The sequence below is a fragment of the Paramisgurnus dabryanus genome, chromosome 4 (genome assembly GCF_030506205.2).
Source record: "Paramisgurnus dabryanus chromosome 4, PD_genome_1.1, whole genome shotgun sequence".
Taxonomy (NCBI): domain Eukaryota; kingdom Metazoa; phylum Chordata; class Actinopteri; order Cypriniformes; family Cobitidae; genus Paramisgurnus; species Paramisgurnus dabryanus.
Genome location: NC_133340.1, coordinates 11385529 through 11402560, shown reverse-complemented (window position 1 = coordinate 11402560; position 17032 = coordinate 11385529). Strand labels below are relative to the sequence as shown.

At 37.7% G+C, this 17032-nt stretch overlaps 1 protein-coding gene across 1 annotated transcript in view; it reads right to left on the bottom strand.

Annotated features, from left to right (window-relative positions):
• Positions 1 to 17032, bottom strand: part of hhip (hedgehog interacting protein) — a 42796-nt gene that overhangs the window by 14787 nt on the left and 10977 nt on the right. The window contains exons 3-8 of the mRNA XM_065295734.2: positions 14447 to 14588; positions 12784 to 12985; positions 7532 to 7683; positions 6680 to 6853; positions 1446 to 1589; positions 1225 to 1346 (exon numbers count right to left, since the gene is read on the bottom strand). Of these exons, the coding sequence (XP_065151806.1) occupies positions 1225 to 1346; positions 1446 to 1589; positions 6680 to 6853; positions 7532 to 7683; positions 12784 to 12985; positions 14447 to 14588 (936 nt within the window). The remainder of the gene's footprint in view (positions 1 to 1224; positions 1347 to 1445; positions 1590 to 6679; positions 6854 to 7531; positions 7684 to 12783; positions 12986 to 14446; positions 14589 to 17032) is intronic.

The window sequence follows — 17032 nt, the reverse complement described above, 5'->3', positions numbered from 1 at the left end:
AAAAATAATCCATTTGGTTTTAACTTAAAAATATAAAAAAGTCCACATACGCCTGTAGTTGTTAATTTTACAGTACATGTTAAATTTTACAGTATGAATACTTAAATTAATAATCCAATGTTATGCGTTTGTCAAACTGAATGCCTCTTTTATGACTTCAATCACCATCCTATAGTACATGTGTTGTACAATGACGCAAGGTTGATTTATGCCCATAATAACAATTCTCTTTGTTTGTGTAAGAGATATCCATGCTTACCACAGTCTGTCAAGAGACCATTAGCTTTTCATACAGGGTTTAATTAGCTACTCCCTAGACGGTTATAAAAACACTATGTAAACTTAATATGGGGGACCGTGTTCGTTTCACTAAATGTCCTCATTAACATTCCATTTGAGTGCTGTTAAATTCACATTATATCTTCACAAATTAAGAAATGGACAAGAGTGAAATGGAGAAAGGGTGAGGTAATCCCACAATTACAAATGAGTGCGTGTGTAAATTTGTGTAAGTTTGTATGTCTACAAAGATTACAATGGTTTAGGGAATGGCGAGTATTATAATGTTACAGTCTGAGGCCTGTAAAACAATAAAATGTAATTTAATCAACTAACTCACGTGGTGTTGGTTTAACGTCTTAAATGGCCTGGTGTTTGGGGTAATTGGCGATTGTTTTGAGGTTTAAATGCATTGGCTGGGAGAGAGAGCCATCTTTGTTTGCTGCCAATGTGTATGAGGGTGTATAAGAAAGCTAATTCATCACTAAGACCATAGGAAATTATATTTATTGACTTCTGGTAGTGATTTAAGGGCTCAGTTGTCACAGCTTAGCGACGGAAAACCATGATGGTCGTTGTGAGTTTCAACAATGCACTAAATGACCTTAATAATACTCTTGGACAGTGATAAATTTAACTTCCACAAATAACATTTTAATGTTGTTCCCATATAAAAAATAGTTTTGTATCAATTTGTAATAGTATGCCTAAATACAGCATTAAAGTTTGAAATATTTTTTTGTTAACTTCAGACATTCTGTTCTTAGCATGAAAGCTTAACATTACTTCATGATGCATAGACTGACATAATAATTTATGCTTTCTGAAATGCAATACAAGGACTCTTGAGTGGTTGTCTGGCTGAAACAACTGCTTGGCCAGTTCAATAACCTTTCTTCTTGTTCAGTAATCCATCATGTTTAAGCAACCTCCTCACAGACATACCATAGTCTTTCCCTTTGATAATCTGCAGGATCCTGCCTGTGGTTGTATTTTTGCCCACGGTATCCGTGCACAGGATCAGTAGACTTCCATTGATGTCCATGCGGAGCTTATCCACTGTACACCTACAACAGGAAGGGATTGGGTGGTTTTACAAGGAAGTTTGGAAATGCAACTTGAAAATTTCATGACGATGAAAATACTTTAAAAAAATGGGCCCCTACCTCCCTGGATCATGCAGTCCATGGGCAAATATTTCTGGGGGCTGGTTGGTGCTGTTAAAATAGGGATTGTTTTTGGGTATGGAGTAGGGAGTGTTACAAAAATCTGTATCCACGTCCACTCTAAGGGCAGAACCTGTGAAATCACTGAAACACAGAAAAACATTTCTTAAATACCTCTGACGCCTACATGTTAATTTAAATCAATTTCTGTATTGACCCATATCTTAAATTGCTGTGAAAAGCTTTACTGTGCACAAGGCATATGACCTTTTGTGATAGCATGCCCCATGAATGTTGTTTTTACATTATATAAGGTAAGCAGTCACAATGAAACCTGCATACCATAAATGCAATGCATATATTTACAACATTTAATAGATGTGATGACTGGAATTGACCTGCAATTTCTATGAAAAATGATCTGTTCTCTGAATACAGTTCAACCATTCAGTTAAAATCTTCCTTAAATACTGGGTTGACCTTTGATTGAATGTAAGCTAGTGTGGTTGTACTTAGGGCTGGGCGATATGGAGTGAAAATGATATCTCAATATATTTTGCTATATCTCGGTGGGGGATATACATATATATATATATTTTGATTGCTTTGCGTGAAAAATACCCCCCCCCCCCAAAAAAAAAACTACTGCAAAACAAATATGTCAAAATCCACAAGGTCTTTTTTAATTGATGTGCAAGGAGGTAGTTCACGTAGGAACAAAGTGCTTCTGCAACATTTTAAAAAATATATGCAAAAATTATACTTTAACTATAAAATAAGAAAATACATATTGTCGTCTTTTATTCAAAAATAAAACAACTCAACTTCAGATATTAAGTTTTTGGTAGACTTTGACAATTCTTAATATTTTTTCTGAAAACCCTCAGGAGATAAGGGTATTTATCCTGAAATAACATAGGTTTTAGGCGTTTTAGAATTAAATGTGTTAAATATGATAGAAAACACTGTTGTTGTTACACAGAAAACTACAGAACACGTGCAATTGCACACCGCATCATAGGGAGGGAGAAAGCTCTCACATCAAGAAAACGTGTGTGTGTGTGTGTGTGTGTGTCTGTGTGTGTGACAGTACTGCTAACCTTTGTTTAGTCATTATAAACTAGATCAGTTGTCTTCTCTGTCAGTAACATCCGTGACTGATGACATTTATGCGAAAAAGAAAGTATACGGAGAAACAGACATTAGCGTCTCACGGAACGAGAGAGAGAGAGAGAGGGGCACTCTGAGCGCTCGCAACAATGAATTTAAGCCGTTTTAAACAGAAAAATATACATGTAAATGGGAATCATGGAAGATCTATTTGTGGTGGCCAGTGTTGATTCCGTGACGGGCCCCGCCATGTTAAATGAGACAACACGCTAGGGGAGGGGGAACAAAAGCAAGGAGGCGGGGGTGAGCACAGCACCCAGAGAAGGCAAAGTGGCGAAATCAGAATTTAATATAAACATTATATCGATACATACGATATGTCAAAATCCATTTCGAGTTTTAAAAATATATCAATAGTTCGAATATCGAGATATCACCCACCCCTAGTTGTACTGTTTCCAGTTTTATTGTATATCCAACAGTTAGTTAGTGCAAAATGTGCTGATACTGGAACAAATATTTTTTTTGGAGGACAGAATACCCGAAATTTGAGGTAAATGGGCAAATGGTATGGAATTATTTTGTGCCAATAAAAATGAATGCAAACTCTAAAGAAATGAACAAAGATGTAAAATAAAAACATATAAATATAAAAACTCAAAGGCATCTTTTCATTTGTTTTTAGCTGTTTTTAAGCATCTTTTTAGCAAATCAAGATTTATTTTTTCATTGCCAAAGTTTTTATTTACAATTCACAACTTAACGTTCGCCATTCAGGCACCAACCTCTAAGGGGTTGTGTACACCAAAACTTTTACGCCCGCGGCCGGCGCATGTTTTCAATTGTTTCCAATGGAAGCTCGGCGGTTTTCAAATAAGCCAGCAGCTAGCGGGTTTTTTCCGCCCTGAAAACCGGCGCTCGGCGGTTTTTCCGCGGTCGGCGCTGAGCGTCGAAAGTTGAAAGAGATTCAACTTTGGGAGAAAAGCTCCGCTCGTCAATATCAGTTCTCACACGGCCGCCCAATCACAGTGGAGGAGGGGCGGGACATTACCACAGCAACCAACCGGCTCGCAGCTGAAGTATCACAGCTATCAAAGCGCTCAGCTGGTGAAAGCTGGCACTCAGCTGAAAAACAGCTGGCATTCGGCGTCCTCAAGGCGTTTTCAGCCGCGTTTAAAAGTTTTGGTGTGTCCAGCCCCTTAGTGTGATGTGACTTACACATTGGCTAGTGAGATTTGGATTGACAATTCCCTGATCAGGAAGATCAGTGGAGTGGATTTTGAAGAGTGATCTGGATGCAGCTGTCTGTATAGTGCAGGGGTCTTCAACTACTTTTCTTCGGGGGCCAGATTTTAAAATTGTAAATATGACGCGGGCCAAACTTTTACCCCTATTTTTACTTTTGATATATTTTTTACTTTCACCATATATATGTGTGTATTGTTGTCGTTTTTGTTACTTTTGTTGTAGTATATTTGAAAATAAACCATATTGAAAACATGCATTTTCAAAAAAAATTGAAATTTAAAAGCCTTTTAATTACTGAAAACTCATATTTTCTTTATTAATATTTAAAACAATTGCAGTTTAACATGTACGAGCCAAATGTTAATAGTAAAAGTAAAAGTAAAAGATCAACACTCCTAAACATATTTTCTTTATAACTGTTTAACTTTCATTAATTGTTACATGTCAACTACTCACAACATATAGTCTTCTCCTAATGACTAAAATTGCACTACATGTTTACTTTTTTAATATTTTATAGATATGCTAAACAGCCTTTCCATTGTACATTACATACAGATATAACTGTCGGGAGTACGCCCCCTAGTGGCAGTCGAAATGAAAATGTAGTTTAATCGTAAATCTGTCATGGGAGAGAACCTTTAATCTACGAGTATAGTTAATAATTTACTTACCAGCAATTAAAGTATTCAAGTGTTACTGATAAAGTAAAACAAAAAATAATTAATAATTTTAACTTTGCACAGTTTTGATTGGAACACACTGAAATACATCACTTCCGGTCGCCGCGTCACATGCGGTGTAGTCGCATAAGTTTATTTTCTTGAATGCATCCAAAGCTCGAATTGGATCAGATAATTCCGCACCCGCAGATGATTGGCACCCCACACAGCCCCTTTCTGTGTTGTCTTGTACAGTGGAAAGGTAAAAGTAATCACGCTGAATTTAAATCAGACTATAGTCGTTTCTCAATAAGGCTGCAGCCTCCGGAGGTCGCATTTCCAGGCTGCATACGTCATTAAGTCTTATTTCAGAATTTTAACATTTATAAAGTTGACTATTATTATTATTTAGTTAATCGTAAATTGTTGTAATATGCTTATGATTTGTGAATGCAATGCTCAGTTAAATTAAACTTGATGACGTATGCAGTTTGCATATGCGACCTCCGGAAGCTGCAGCCTTTTGGCCTGCGGGCCGCACTTGGCCTGCGGGCCGCCAGTTGACTAGCCCTGGTATAGTGTTTGTACTTGTAAAATTACTTGTAAATTACTTATTGAGTTAGTAAGTATATAAGAGACAGTTGTCTTTGTTTTATATTTAGGTTATATCCGGAAAAGCAGAGAAACTTGTTTTAAGACCTCCAGCTTTGTCACCTTTTTGAATTTGTTTGCTGTAGCAATATCTTAATATTAAATATAAATGTCATTTGAAAGCATCAATACTATTTAATAAGGTGTAACTTCTGTAGATAACTGGGAAAATACTGTATGCTCAGCATGGGTTTAAAAAGAAAGATCTGCTTTAATGTTAAGTTTATCTTGCACTAAATTTTAAAATGACATTTAGGCTGCATGCCCACTTTAAATAAAAGCACTTCACTGGGAAAATGCATTTTTAAATATGTGGGCAAGGACAGCAAAACCTTCACATAATGCAGGGGTTCCACGGAACGTCATTATCATCTTCCTCAGCTGGACATTTTTGTCACCCTCAGGTAAGGTAATGTAATTGAGATAATATATGCTAAAAGTGTTATTTCTGTACAGTATACAGCAATGTTTATGTTTAGTCAGTTTATTCCTTGCTGACCTGGTATTTCTTTAAATAATCTATAATAGTAATTCATCATCTTATGTATTAGATATCACATTGCAATGTTTCCAAAATGATTCCATCTGTATGATTGTTCATATAAAACATAGAATGAGTTAAGATAAAACTGCTAATTTTTGATTTTCTTGATTATCTGAATTATTTTATTAAGGGTGAGGAGGACAATGAGGACACTCGTTGCCACACTTTAGAACTCATATGAAACAACATTGGTACAAGATTACCTTGTAATCTTGTCTTGTACCAATGTTGTAATATTAATTACTAACTAGTATCCTAACTACATAAGTTACACAAACACTAAAACTATACAGACAGCCACATCCAGACCGCTCTCCAAAATCCGTTCCACTGATATGTAAACTTCCTGGGGTCTCATTTATAAAGCGTGCGTACGCCAGTTCCCATGCAAAGGTATAAAAAAAACTTGATGGGAAAATGGGCTTGCAGGGTGGGATCTGAGGAGGATTCATGTACGCACACTTGCAGGTGATCTGTGATCTATAAAGGGAACATTGCTTTGTTTTATAATATTATATTTAATATTTTTGGTATAATATATTTGGGCTATATTTGGATCCTACGCACAGTTTTATAAATGAGACCCATGATCAGGGTGCTGTCAATCCAATTTCACTATCCAATGAGAGTAAAGCGTTGTTAGATCTCACCCACATGAGAGGGTTGTGCCAGAATGGCGTTAACATTTGTAAAGTGTAAATGAAAAATCATGGCAATTGAATGAAAATTCTTGATTAGCTAAAAAGTAAAGAATGCGGTTTATTTAAAATCCATGTTACATTTTTGCCTTTGAGTTTTTTATTTTCATTTTTCTTATTTTATATCTTTGTTCATGTCTTAAAAGTTAGCATTTACTTTTATTGGCACAAAATTAATCCCATAAAAGAGACAAACAAAGGCACTGCTAGAAAACAAAACATTTGTTTAAAGTTATTGGTAAAACTATCGCTGCTCTCACTAATCAGTTGATCTATAGCATTTTCAGCCTTCAATCAAACATGTATTACTTGGTACTTTACCTCAGACCATCCATCTCCTCCATATCGTCCAAAGTGATCATACCATCGCCTAGAAAGATGTGCAGAAGCCCATCAGGTCCAAACAGGAGATGCCCACCCAGATGCTTCCGGTGGAGCTCTGCTACTTCCATTAAAACACGGGCAGTCTTTGTGTCCACCAGGTTGGGATTTTTCCTAAAAGAAAACATTAGAATGTGTAACTTTAAATCATAAAATAGCTAACAAAAAATTGTGTTATTAGTTTAATTTACATTTGCTGTAAAAATTAACTCCCAGATAACATCTAACAAGGGTAATACATTGTGTGATTAGGGCAAAATATATAGGCTATTTCAGCTTGTTTTGTCAATGCTGCCTGTTTTGAATTGCTGCTGGGAACTGAAACAAAATCAAAATGAATGTCAGCCTTTGTGGTAATTATATGTTTTGATTACATATCTCTATAAAACATCCATCATTGTCAGTAAAAGCATTGCATGAGGAGTTCAGATTCTTTAGACAGATCCAAAACCGCATGGAAAACAAACATTGTGCGTGCATGTCCTTGTGTAGAATGTTTGATCCAGGGCCTTAACCACATACTGACATTGGGGGGACCAAATGTGTGGGTAGAGTTGGGTTTTGTCCCCACCAGAGAATTTAATTCCTCATTTCCATTCAATGTTTTTTTTTTTTTTTTTTTTTTTGAAAATTCTACTGAGATCTAAGAACTATACTTTTAAGTCTTAATTACTTTTTTATTCACAAATTCATTGTAATTTAATAACATTTAATGTTAGTATGGCCTATAACTGTTGTTTTCCCTAACTGTGTTTAGTCAAACTGATTTAGAAGTGTTGATATGCCAATTACCTGGACACTGTGTACTCGACCACGCGGAGAATGTGGTCGTGTGGTCCGATAGCCCAACGCTCCTGGCTGGTTGTGTAGGAGACGTAGAGCTTTCCATTTTTCTTATAATTGGGGTGGAATGCAAGGCTTAGCAAGCCCCTTTCATCTCCGCCCTGCAAGTCAGATGGGAAGAACAAAGAATCTAGAAGTTTATTATGTCCCTTTTTTGATTGGGATGGGCTGCAAAAAGTTAAAAGATGGGCCTCCCCAAGTCTCCATTCCTCGCTTTCTTTTTCTATCTCAGTCTCTCTTCATATAGGGGCCAGTTACCACATGCCCTCTGCCCCCTTGCTTTTTTTTACCTCCCCTCTCCTTGACTACTGCATTACAAATGATTATAAAACATTTGACTTCAAGCAAACCCCCCTCCACACCCACCTTTTCACCCACACTGTCTTGGTTATAGGCGCTTGTATTTGGGGCCCGGCTCCTCTGGGATGCCCAGGGCCTCCTTACGGCCTCTATTGTGCAAGTGATTTGTGTGTGTAATCTTTGGGGGATATCCGTGAATGCAGTGCTGAGTGGCTGAAACAATTCATTAGCTCGCTCGCAGTTCATAGAGAGCACAAAAGTCCAGGAATCCTTCAGCACCCCCCCACCACAAGCCTCTTTCCCTCCCTTTCTCTTTTAATTTTAAATCCGTGCTAAATTTTGGAGAAGCAAAAAAAGAATGGGCACAAAAAAAAAATAAAACAAGGATTGAACTGCCAGCTCCCACTGTCTTGGCAACATGTTAGAAAACATTGAAATTGTATGTGTAATAGGTACAACCTCTCATCCCGGAGGCTACTACATGAGTTGTCGCTACTCTGGTGGTCCTCTCATCATAGTTCGTGGTAATAAGCAGCTATATCACTTTAGTTCCTGGGGAAAGTTGTAATGGTGGGCTTTAATCAGTTTCATTTTTCCAACCTGGTTTTCATTTTGGTAAAAGTAATGAAATTAAAAGATTGCCAAGTGTATGGTTTGTCTAAACAAGCAAACAAACAAACAGGTTTGAGGCAAGTCTCTAAAAATTATTACGATTTACTGTTAAGAGATAAAACAATAAAGGCAATTTATTTACTGCTCAAAAAAGAGATTAAGTAATGTGTGCATGGTTTTAGCTGGATGTACTATCTCTGCAACATTCTTTTTTAATATCTCACAGAAATTCAGGTCTTCTGTGGATTGCTCAAGTTAACCGTGTGATACGACTCAGACAACAGGCCAAAACACACAGATCATAAATTGGTCAGAGCGGCTCTTTTGGGTTGTGCAGTAGTAACCCATTTCGGATAGTCTGCAAGTGCTAGTGCTCCATCTCTGCAATGTTCTTTAGAAGTTCAACTGGATCTGCAGGAACACAAATAATAACACCCAAGAGTCCTTTTGAGAAGACCACAAAGAGCAAAAGTTGGGAAAGTTACACAGCTAGATTTGCCTTGTTCACATGAGCAAAACTTTGTGGTGCCCATTAAATGTCTGTTTTGCATTGGTCGAACACAAAACAGTTCAGCTGAGTTAACAACAGGTTGATATTATTTTTCCTTGCTTTGGGTTTACAATAATGTTTCGTATAAAGTACTTTCTTTCTCCCGTCAAACACTTATGTTGGACTGCTGATGCACTGACCTGAATCCCAAAACAAACACAGAAGAAGCAGGTCAAGTTAAGAATTCCAGAGAATCGAATGATCACAGGTCAGGGACCACCAAGGAACAACTGTAAATTAACTGAAATATTAGCTTTTGCTAATGATCGTCCCTTCAGCAAGTAGACACACCACTTCATTAATGCACGGCGTGTAGGACTTTATTTTTCCAAGCCCATTCCTCTGGGTGCTACCAAAAACGTCAAGAAAATTGAGAAAAGACAAACTCCATGATATCCCCCCCAAATCCATCATATTATATATAGTGCTATGCTGTAGACCTACGCAGGCTTCCTCAGCTTAACTGCAATGTAATTACACATTTCTTTATAGCAGTGAGCCCTACCCAACTCAGCCAAACTAATCAGGTTAGACTTTCATTGAAACATTCTTGGAGCCTGCTGATGTTTGAAACCACATATTTCTGCTACGACATTCTTCATATTCCTCTCTGCATTACCTGTTGCTAGGACAGCCCCCATCCTCTTTGAGAAAGATTAGGTTGCATATGCATCCGCAGACAGGAACAGGAACAGGGAGCACTTTTGCCCCCACCTTGCTCCCCACCCCATCAGCAACTGCTTGCCTTTCAGGCCTTGATGCATGGCCTAGCTTGAACATTTTTTCTGAGCACCTTTTGATTCTTATTGGCTCAGGCAATCCTAAATAAAGAGGCCTTCCACTCGTGATGACTGGTGAAAAACTTCCTCAAAGCCAATCTGAAATGTTCACAGTAATTCAGAGCCCCATTTACTTCAACACAATGAATCCCAAGGTCCCAGTCAAATTCCCCTCCTCCACCTGTTGATCCACATTAATCGTTTGACAGTTCCAGGGATCTTGGGGAGGATCGCTTATTTTCAAGCAGTGAAAAGAGCAGATCCAATCGTAAGATTACATTCACTCAATTCAGAGGCAGCTCTCTGGAGCAATCCACAAATCATCCGAATGGCTAAATCACAGGTGCTCCCAAAGTCTAAACCTTGGCCTGGAACTCAATACAGTGCAGGGGAAGCTATGTAAGATGACAGCAAAGGAGTGGTCGTTTCTCAAAGATAACTGTTAAAAGAGTCACAGGAGAAGAGAGGAAAAGGTCCATTTGTCAAGGCTAGACCACTTAATTTTTGACAGAGTTGAGAGCCTTCCTGCTTGTCTAGCAGAAACAGCTCAACAGCTGTGCGTGTCAAGTGACAGAATGCAAAACACGCTGTGATCAATTTTTTCAGCAAGAAATAGTTTTTTGCAGCTGGACCCCCTTGAGTTAGCTGATACACCACAATGGAACTGTGCTCACATTGCGTGCAGATGTCTTCATTGCTATGTCTAGCATGGACAACAACAGAGCAACACCATACTTGTGTACCCATTAGATCAACATGGATCGAATCAGAGCTTGATTTTTAATCTCTGTCTCTTTTACACAAATAGTTTATAAGATAAACACGTAAGGGCGCTGAAATACTACGCTTCAGGATTTTGTTTGTCGCTGCACGCTCCAGACTTCATTCTGTCATCTGGAACGTGTTCGCCAGTTCGCAAAACATCCCAGAATAGTTAACTGACAGTTAACTATTTAAGTATCTCCGCTGATAGCTTTCTTATAACACTTTGTCAAAACCAATACGTGGTCACAAGCTGGGCCTGAAGACTGGGCTCGCAGATGTGAGACTGTAATAAAGTAGTTTGCAATAAATCAACCAAAACCACAATTCAACATCACGATTCCACAGCAGCTAAAGCAATCCACTTTGAGAGATCTAAGCCTCTATGATGTATGCTCAAAAGGTTAAGCCTTCTCCACCAGGCCAAAAACAATGAAGAATGAGATTCAGGTGCTTGATCATATATGTTGGTTCTTTCAGCAGAATTATTACACCTGTGATAAGATAAATGTCATAAAGGTGGGAAGGTTCAAAGTGGAGAGGAACAGAAAAGGTTCCTTCCAGGACTGCAGAGTGCAGATGAACCAAGATGATGAGTTGAGGATGTAGAGCCTGTATTTGCATTTCAAAAAACAAGACTTCTGGCAGGAACCAGAGAAGAGTAAGTCACAAAGAATATTTGATAATGTAACACGGGTGTGTGTGCGTTGGTGGGTTTATGTGTATGTGCTGGGGGTGGTGAGTGAAGAGATAAAGTTTCATCAGAGAACACCCACAGTGCTCTGGGAGACTCCCTCAAGCAGACGCAGCATTGTTTCCAAGCAGTTTTGGTTAATTGACAGTGAGGGAATTGGGCTTAAAGGAAATACAGCACATTAAAATCAAAGTCATGATAAAACACTATCTTCCTCCTTCATGCCCAAGTTGGGTCCCAGGGAGCTTTGAATCCTTCCATGGGCACAAAGGTTACATGTCCTGTTGATACTCTAAGTAAACACTGCCGGGTTGGAATGATAACGGCCAAACTTGACAGAATGGCACTCTTGGGGCAGAGCTTGAGCTTACTCAAATTGTCATAATGATTGTTTTATCCACAGCCAATTATGTTTAATGATGATAAGGCACACTGGGGGCTTTCCTGTGGGGTTGTTGCATGCTGGTTCCATAATGGGTCTTTCTCTCTTTTTAGAGTGAAGCAACAAGAGGTATGCGACATATATAAACTTCCTCTCGAAAAGCAAGTCTCTTCTTCCATCTCCGGACGCTTCCTAAACTAAATGCTCTTGATAACAGAATGCCTCCGTTCTTGTGGGGGCAGATAAACATCTGTTGTGACACACGCCATAACTACTACTGACAGACATGCATTTAAGCAAATGCTACAGCTGACAACATTTCGCCCCTTTTGTACTGAGCCTCAGCAACCAAACATAAGGTTTCCTTTGCTGGCAGTTGAGCTGAGATCAAGCAAACCACACACATAGAAGCCCACATAGAATACATTTGTATAATAAAATAATTGTTGTGCCAACACTTTTTCTGGCTTCGGCATCAACCTCCATTCAGGTTTTGATTTGTGGTGGGAGGCAAGGAAAAATGCAAGTAAATCCATAGAATTTGTTATTGTGCTTCCTTAAGAATCAGTTCTGTAAGGGAACTTCATCCCACACTATTCAAGAAGGTGCCAAACCAAACTGATGAACAACAGATATTCTAGGTTTCAGCAAGGCTTCTTGAATTATGTAAAACAGACTTTTCTGATGGTGGGAGATCAGGCTGCATGAATTTCAAATAGGTGCTATTTCCTCCTTGGTTGTACAGATATGCCCGCTGCTTTTTTCTAGAGTATCAGTGCCAGGTCTGGAAACTGGTCTAGGCTTAACCCAAAACTAATCATTATGAGCATGCCTAACACTAAATACTTGTATTTTACTCAACCAGATCAGCATTGTATTCACCACCAGGAAAGAATTAGACCCAATTCTTCAATCACTGAAATATGTGTTCACACTGGAATGTACATTTAATGGTTTTAAAATTGCACTGTATTAACTCCCGATGAATTAGCTGAATTGTATAATAAAAATGCAGCACATTTAATAATAAAATCTCTTACATTAAATATATAAAAAGACACCTACTGACAAAACAGCAATTTTAGCAAAATAATAAATAAATAAAAATGGAGTGATTCTTACCTTTATACCGCTTTGGACTAGCTTATGTATGTCCAAAAATGGCTCCTTTAGGAGCTCCAAGTCATGTGTTAAGATCCGGACAAAGCCCTCCTTCTCAAAAATAAAAAGACGCTGGGATCCATCTCCACAATTCATCACACCGACAGGCTGTCGAAGACCACTGAGGATCTCCTGAGTACAGTAGCAGTTGTGCTTATGTTTCCTGTATGTAGGGAATGGAAAGATCACTAATTTAGTTAGATTAGTTCATGAATTACATTTAGTATGCATTACTGTATAGACAATAGTCCCAAGTGTTCCATTAACCAAAATTCACATGTGATGTGGGGAAACGCTAACGCACAATATGCTATAAATAAAACACATGGGTGTGGGTGCTCTCCTTAACAAGCAGTCTTAGAGGGATTTTCCATAGTTGTACTAGGGCTGGACTGATACTAAATGTGTGTCTGATATTCATATACTGAATAACATCAGTCTGATATGGTTACTTTCCTTAATCAGATGTGCTGCTTTACTAGACCTTCATGCTGGGAGGTCTGTTAAGAATTATGACATTAATTTACAACAACTGTGGGCACAGGGCCATTTGAAAACACACAGTGGATTCACTGTTCATAATTATTTAGCTCAGAAGGTCAAACAAAAGTGAAGCATTTATCATTAACACTAAAGTGAGGTCAGTGAGGAGACTAATGGCACACTTCACTGAGAGGTCATAAAATCAAAAGTAAAGATGTTACATCTATTGAATCCTACTGGTGGTATTGTAACATTCATTATGTATTACTCTCTGCACAAAAGAATCCCTCATTATAGGTTGTGCTGAATGAATACTGATGCTGTGCTAACAATGAAGTTTGGATGATGAAGATAATCAGCTATGAGTCAAATTCCATCAGAGCCATCGCCAAATAACATCTTTCACTCTGTCCCATCAAAAATGGTCAAATCCTTCTGGCTGTCACCGGCAGAGCTCATTCAGTATAAGCACTTCTTTTGTGTTCTGAAAGCTGGATAAACTCGTTTTGGACACAAAGCTTTGGCTTAGAAAGGGGGGGGGGGAGGCAGTGGACCAGTCAGTGAGTACATGCAAGAATGTTGTGACACGAAAGATTAGTCAGGCGTATCATGTCTGTAGTGACCTTGTTGAGACTGCCCTGATGACCCAGTATAAGCAGGCCAGTCAAGTTTCTCTTACATGTATGTCTGATGATGAATGTAATTACAGTACATGCAGAATTATCCAAAGTTTCAGGACTTTTCAATAGTTCAACTGAAAATGAAAAAAAAATGTCCTTAACAAAAATTGTGATTTAAAAATTAAGACTGTAAGTGTTCCATATGTCTAATTATCAATTATATTCCAAGTCTTCGTAAAACATGAACTGACCAATATTTACGTGTTTATCTATTTGATATAATTTAAAATTTGTGACTTTCACTTGCTTTACTTTGGACCATACTTTTATGGTAGCCATTGACTTTATATTATATATAAATAAACACTCAGGACATTGGTTAAATGCACATTCTTTATTTAGATAGTGCTTTTCCCAATTGTTTAATTGTTCCCTAGCAGCTTTACATTAATAAAAGCAAGAAAACACAGAAAAATTTAACAATTCTCCTGTTCATGTGTGTGAAACCGAATCAAGTATACCTGTTTAACACTTCAATTTTTTCATCTGACAGGTAGTTGGAATCTCGGCGCAATTGCTTTCGATGAAAATCTGGAAAGCACAGGCCTCCATCCCTCCTTCCATAGTATTGGCAGAACTCATCCACGTCAGCTTGGAACAGTTCTGAAAAACACAGACAGACATACAACTGGTCTCAGCCTGGGGTAGATACCACACAGGGTTGACAGGATGATGTAGTGACCTCCAAACCAACTAAATTCAAGCATGTCCTCAACCATCCGACGCCTTATTGTGTGGGTGTTGGTATTTAGTGGTGATTCTAGTAGCAAGCTTAATTTTCATCTTGTACTGTATATCATCACTGTTGGGTGGAAACCTTGTATGCCCAAAACTGCTACTTTCAGGAAATGAGAAAACACTGTATTCTTTAAATAATTCAACCCTACGTTGTCAAAGTGGATGCTGTGGCTTTAAATATGGTCAGATACTTGCATATGTCATTATACTGTACTATTATTAACATTTAACCAAAATCAAACTGAAATGGATTTTCAAGGTTTTGCCAGAAATATCTGTTTTGTCTATGATCAGAAAGGCCACATTTGCAGTAAGTTCACTGTATTATGTTTTAGTTAGCTTACATGTTCTAAAGTTTATTGTAGCTATGTTGGCACACCTTTGGCCAATATACTGTATACACTGCATTTATGCATACTGTTTGTTAAGTAAAGAAAAATGCTTTTTAGGATCCAATTGAATTACATGGTCTTAATATATATATATATATATATATATATATATATATATATATATATATATATATATATATATATATATATATATATATATATATATATAATTTAAACCTATCCAGACCCATTTGTGATAAACTGATTAAAAATTACTTCTGGAATCAGAAAATATTTGATGGTTAAACAACACTAAGGTATTATAAACTGTTTTGTACATTTGAGGCCCGTATGTGGACATTTTTAACAGCTACTTTATTTAAAACCAAAATGCCAAAGTTTAACTTTCTTACAGGAGATGTAGGTCAAGTCCAAATAAATAATAAGTACACAACCAGACTGATCACAGCCAAACACCCTTATTTATATCTCCAAAAAAACCTCCAACACTATTCAGCTATCCAAAGTAGAAATGCAACCACAAACCTAAAAACATTTAGTGTGTGGCAGTGCATTTGGTTTCTAGGAACAGAATTTTCTCTGCCTGAAATACAGAGATGTACTCTCAACAGTACTCGGTTGGCAGCCCCACTGTGACCTAAAAACAACTACACTGATATGGTAACCCCCTCAGCTTAACCCTCTTATGGGGAAGAGAAGAGCAAACACAGCAGTGATAAAAATACAAACACACTCTCCTTGCTTTCATCTTCAACGAGCCCCTATGCTGCCTGAGGAAGGGGGCTGCGTGTGGAAGGGAGGTGGCCGGACCAACAACAGAGGTGATAGGATATCCCTAAACATCTAAACACAACAGTGAGATCAAACGCACACCCACCCACCTCCAATAACAACTGCCATGCCACCCAGACGCCAGCCATAATGGTTATCTCCTGGGCTATCTGCTGAGGTGAGATGCAATGATCTGGGAGTTGTTCTCAATGGTAGCTGAATATACCATGAGAGGTCAGTATTCTCACAATAGGTCTGTGGGGTCACAAGAAGTACTGTATCATCTTTTATGTTTTGGGTTGTTCTTATACACCGGCAACACAGTTAAAACTACGTTTTGGGGCTTATGCATCTTTGCGCAATGTCTGTCAGCAACAGGCAGAGGTCCTGATTAAATTAGAACTTTATTGTGGCAAAAATGTGAAATATTGGTAATTAGCTAAGCATATTTAAATTCAATTTATATATTTTATTTTTAGCTTTTAAAAATCAATGAATAATGCAACTAAAACTTTTTATCCTAGGGATTAAACATAAATACCATGAGGGTATATTTTGCTTCAGTCTTGCAAAAGAGAGAAAAAAATCTTGCCTAAAAATCAGGGCTGCGTTCTCCGAAACTACCTTAACGCTACGTCATTCTTAAGTTGTACCTTAAGCTGTACCTTATCGCTAATACGTGTTTTCCGAAACGTTCTTAGTTTCGTATCACTGCTGTAAGTCATACGTTCGTAAGGTTGGTCTGGAGCGCTCTTAGGTATACCTTATCCCACATGACTCCACTAGGGGCCATCACTTTTATAAAAGCTTACATTGCAGTCTATATAACTAAATATTTGAAAAAAAAACACTCCGTGTTTAATTAGGCAAATATTTTTATATTTAAAGAATAAAACATTTACATAATTAGACATCATTACATTGATGGTTGTTAGATTTTTAATTATGTTTTCCAAAGGGACATCAACTGCGAACTATTAAATGCTACAGGATTAAGAAACTATTTAAAAAATATATTTTGGGTGATGGAGTTGGTGAAACTGGCAGCTATACAGCGAGTCCTACGATTTCATTTGTGCATTTCATATCCGTTAAATCTTAGTCTACCAACAAGTATTTTAGCTGCATAAATAAATCGGGTAAAATAAAAAATAAAAAACTAATTAGGATTGTTAATGTTAATTT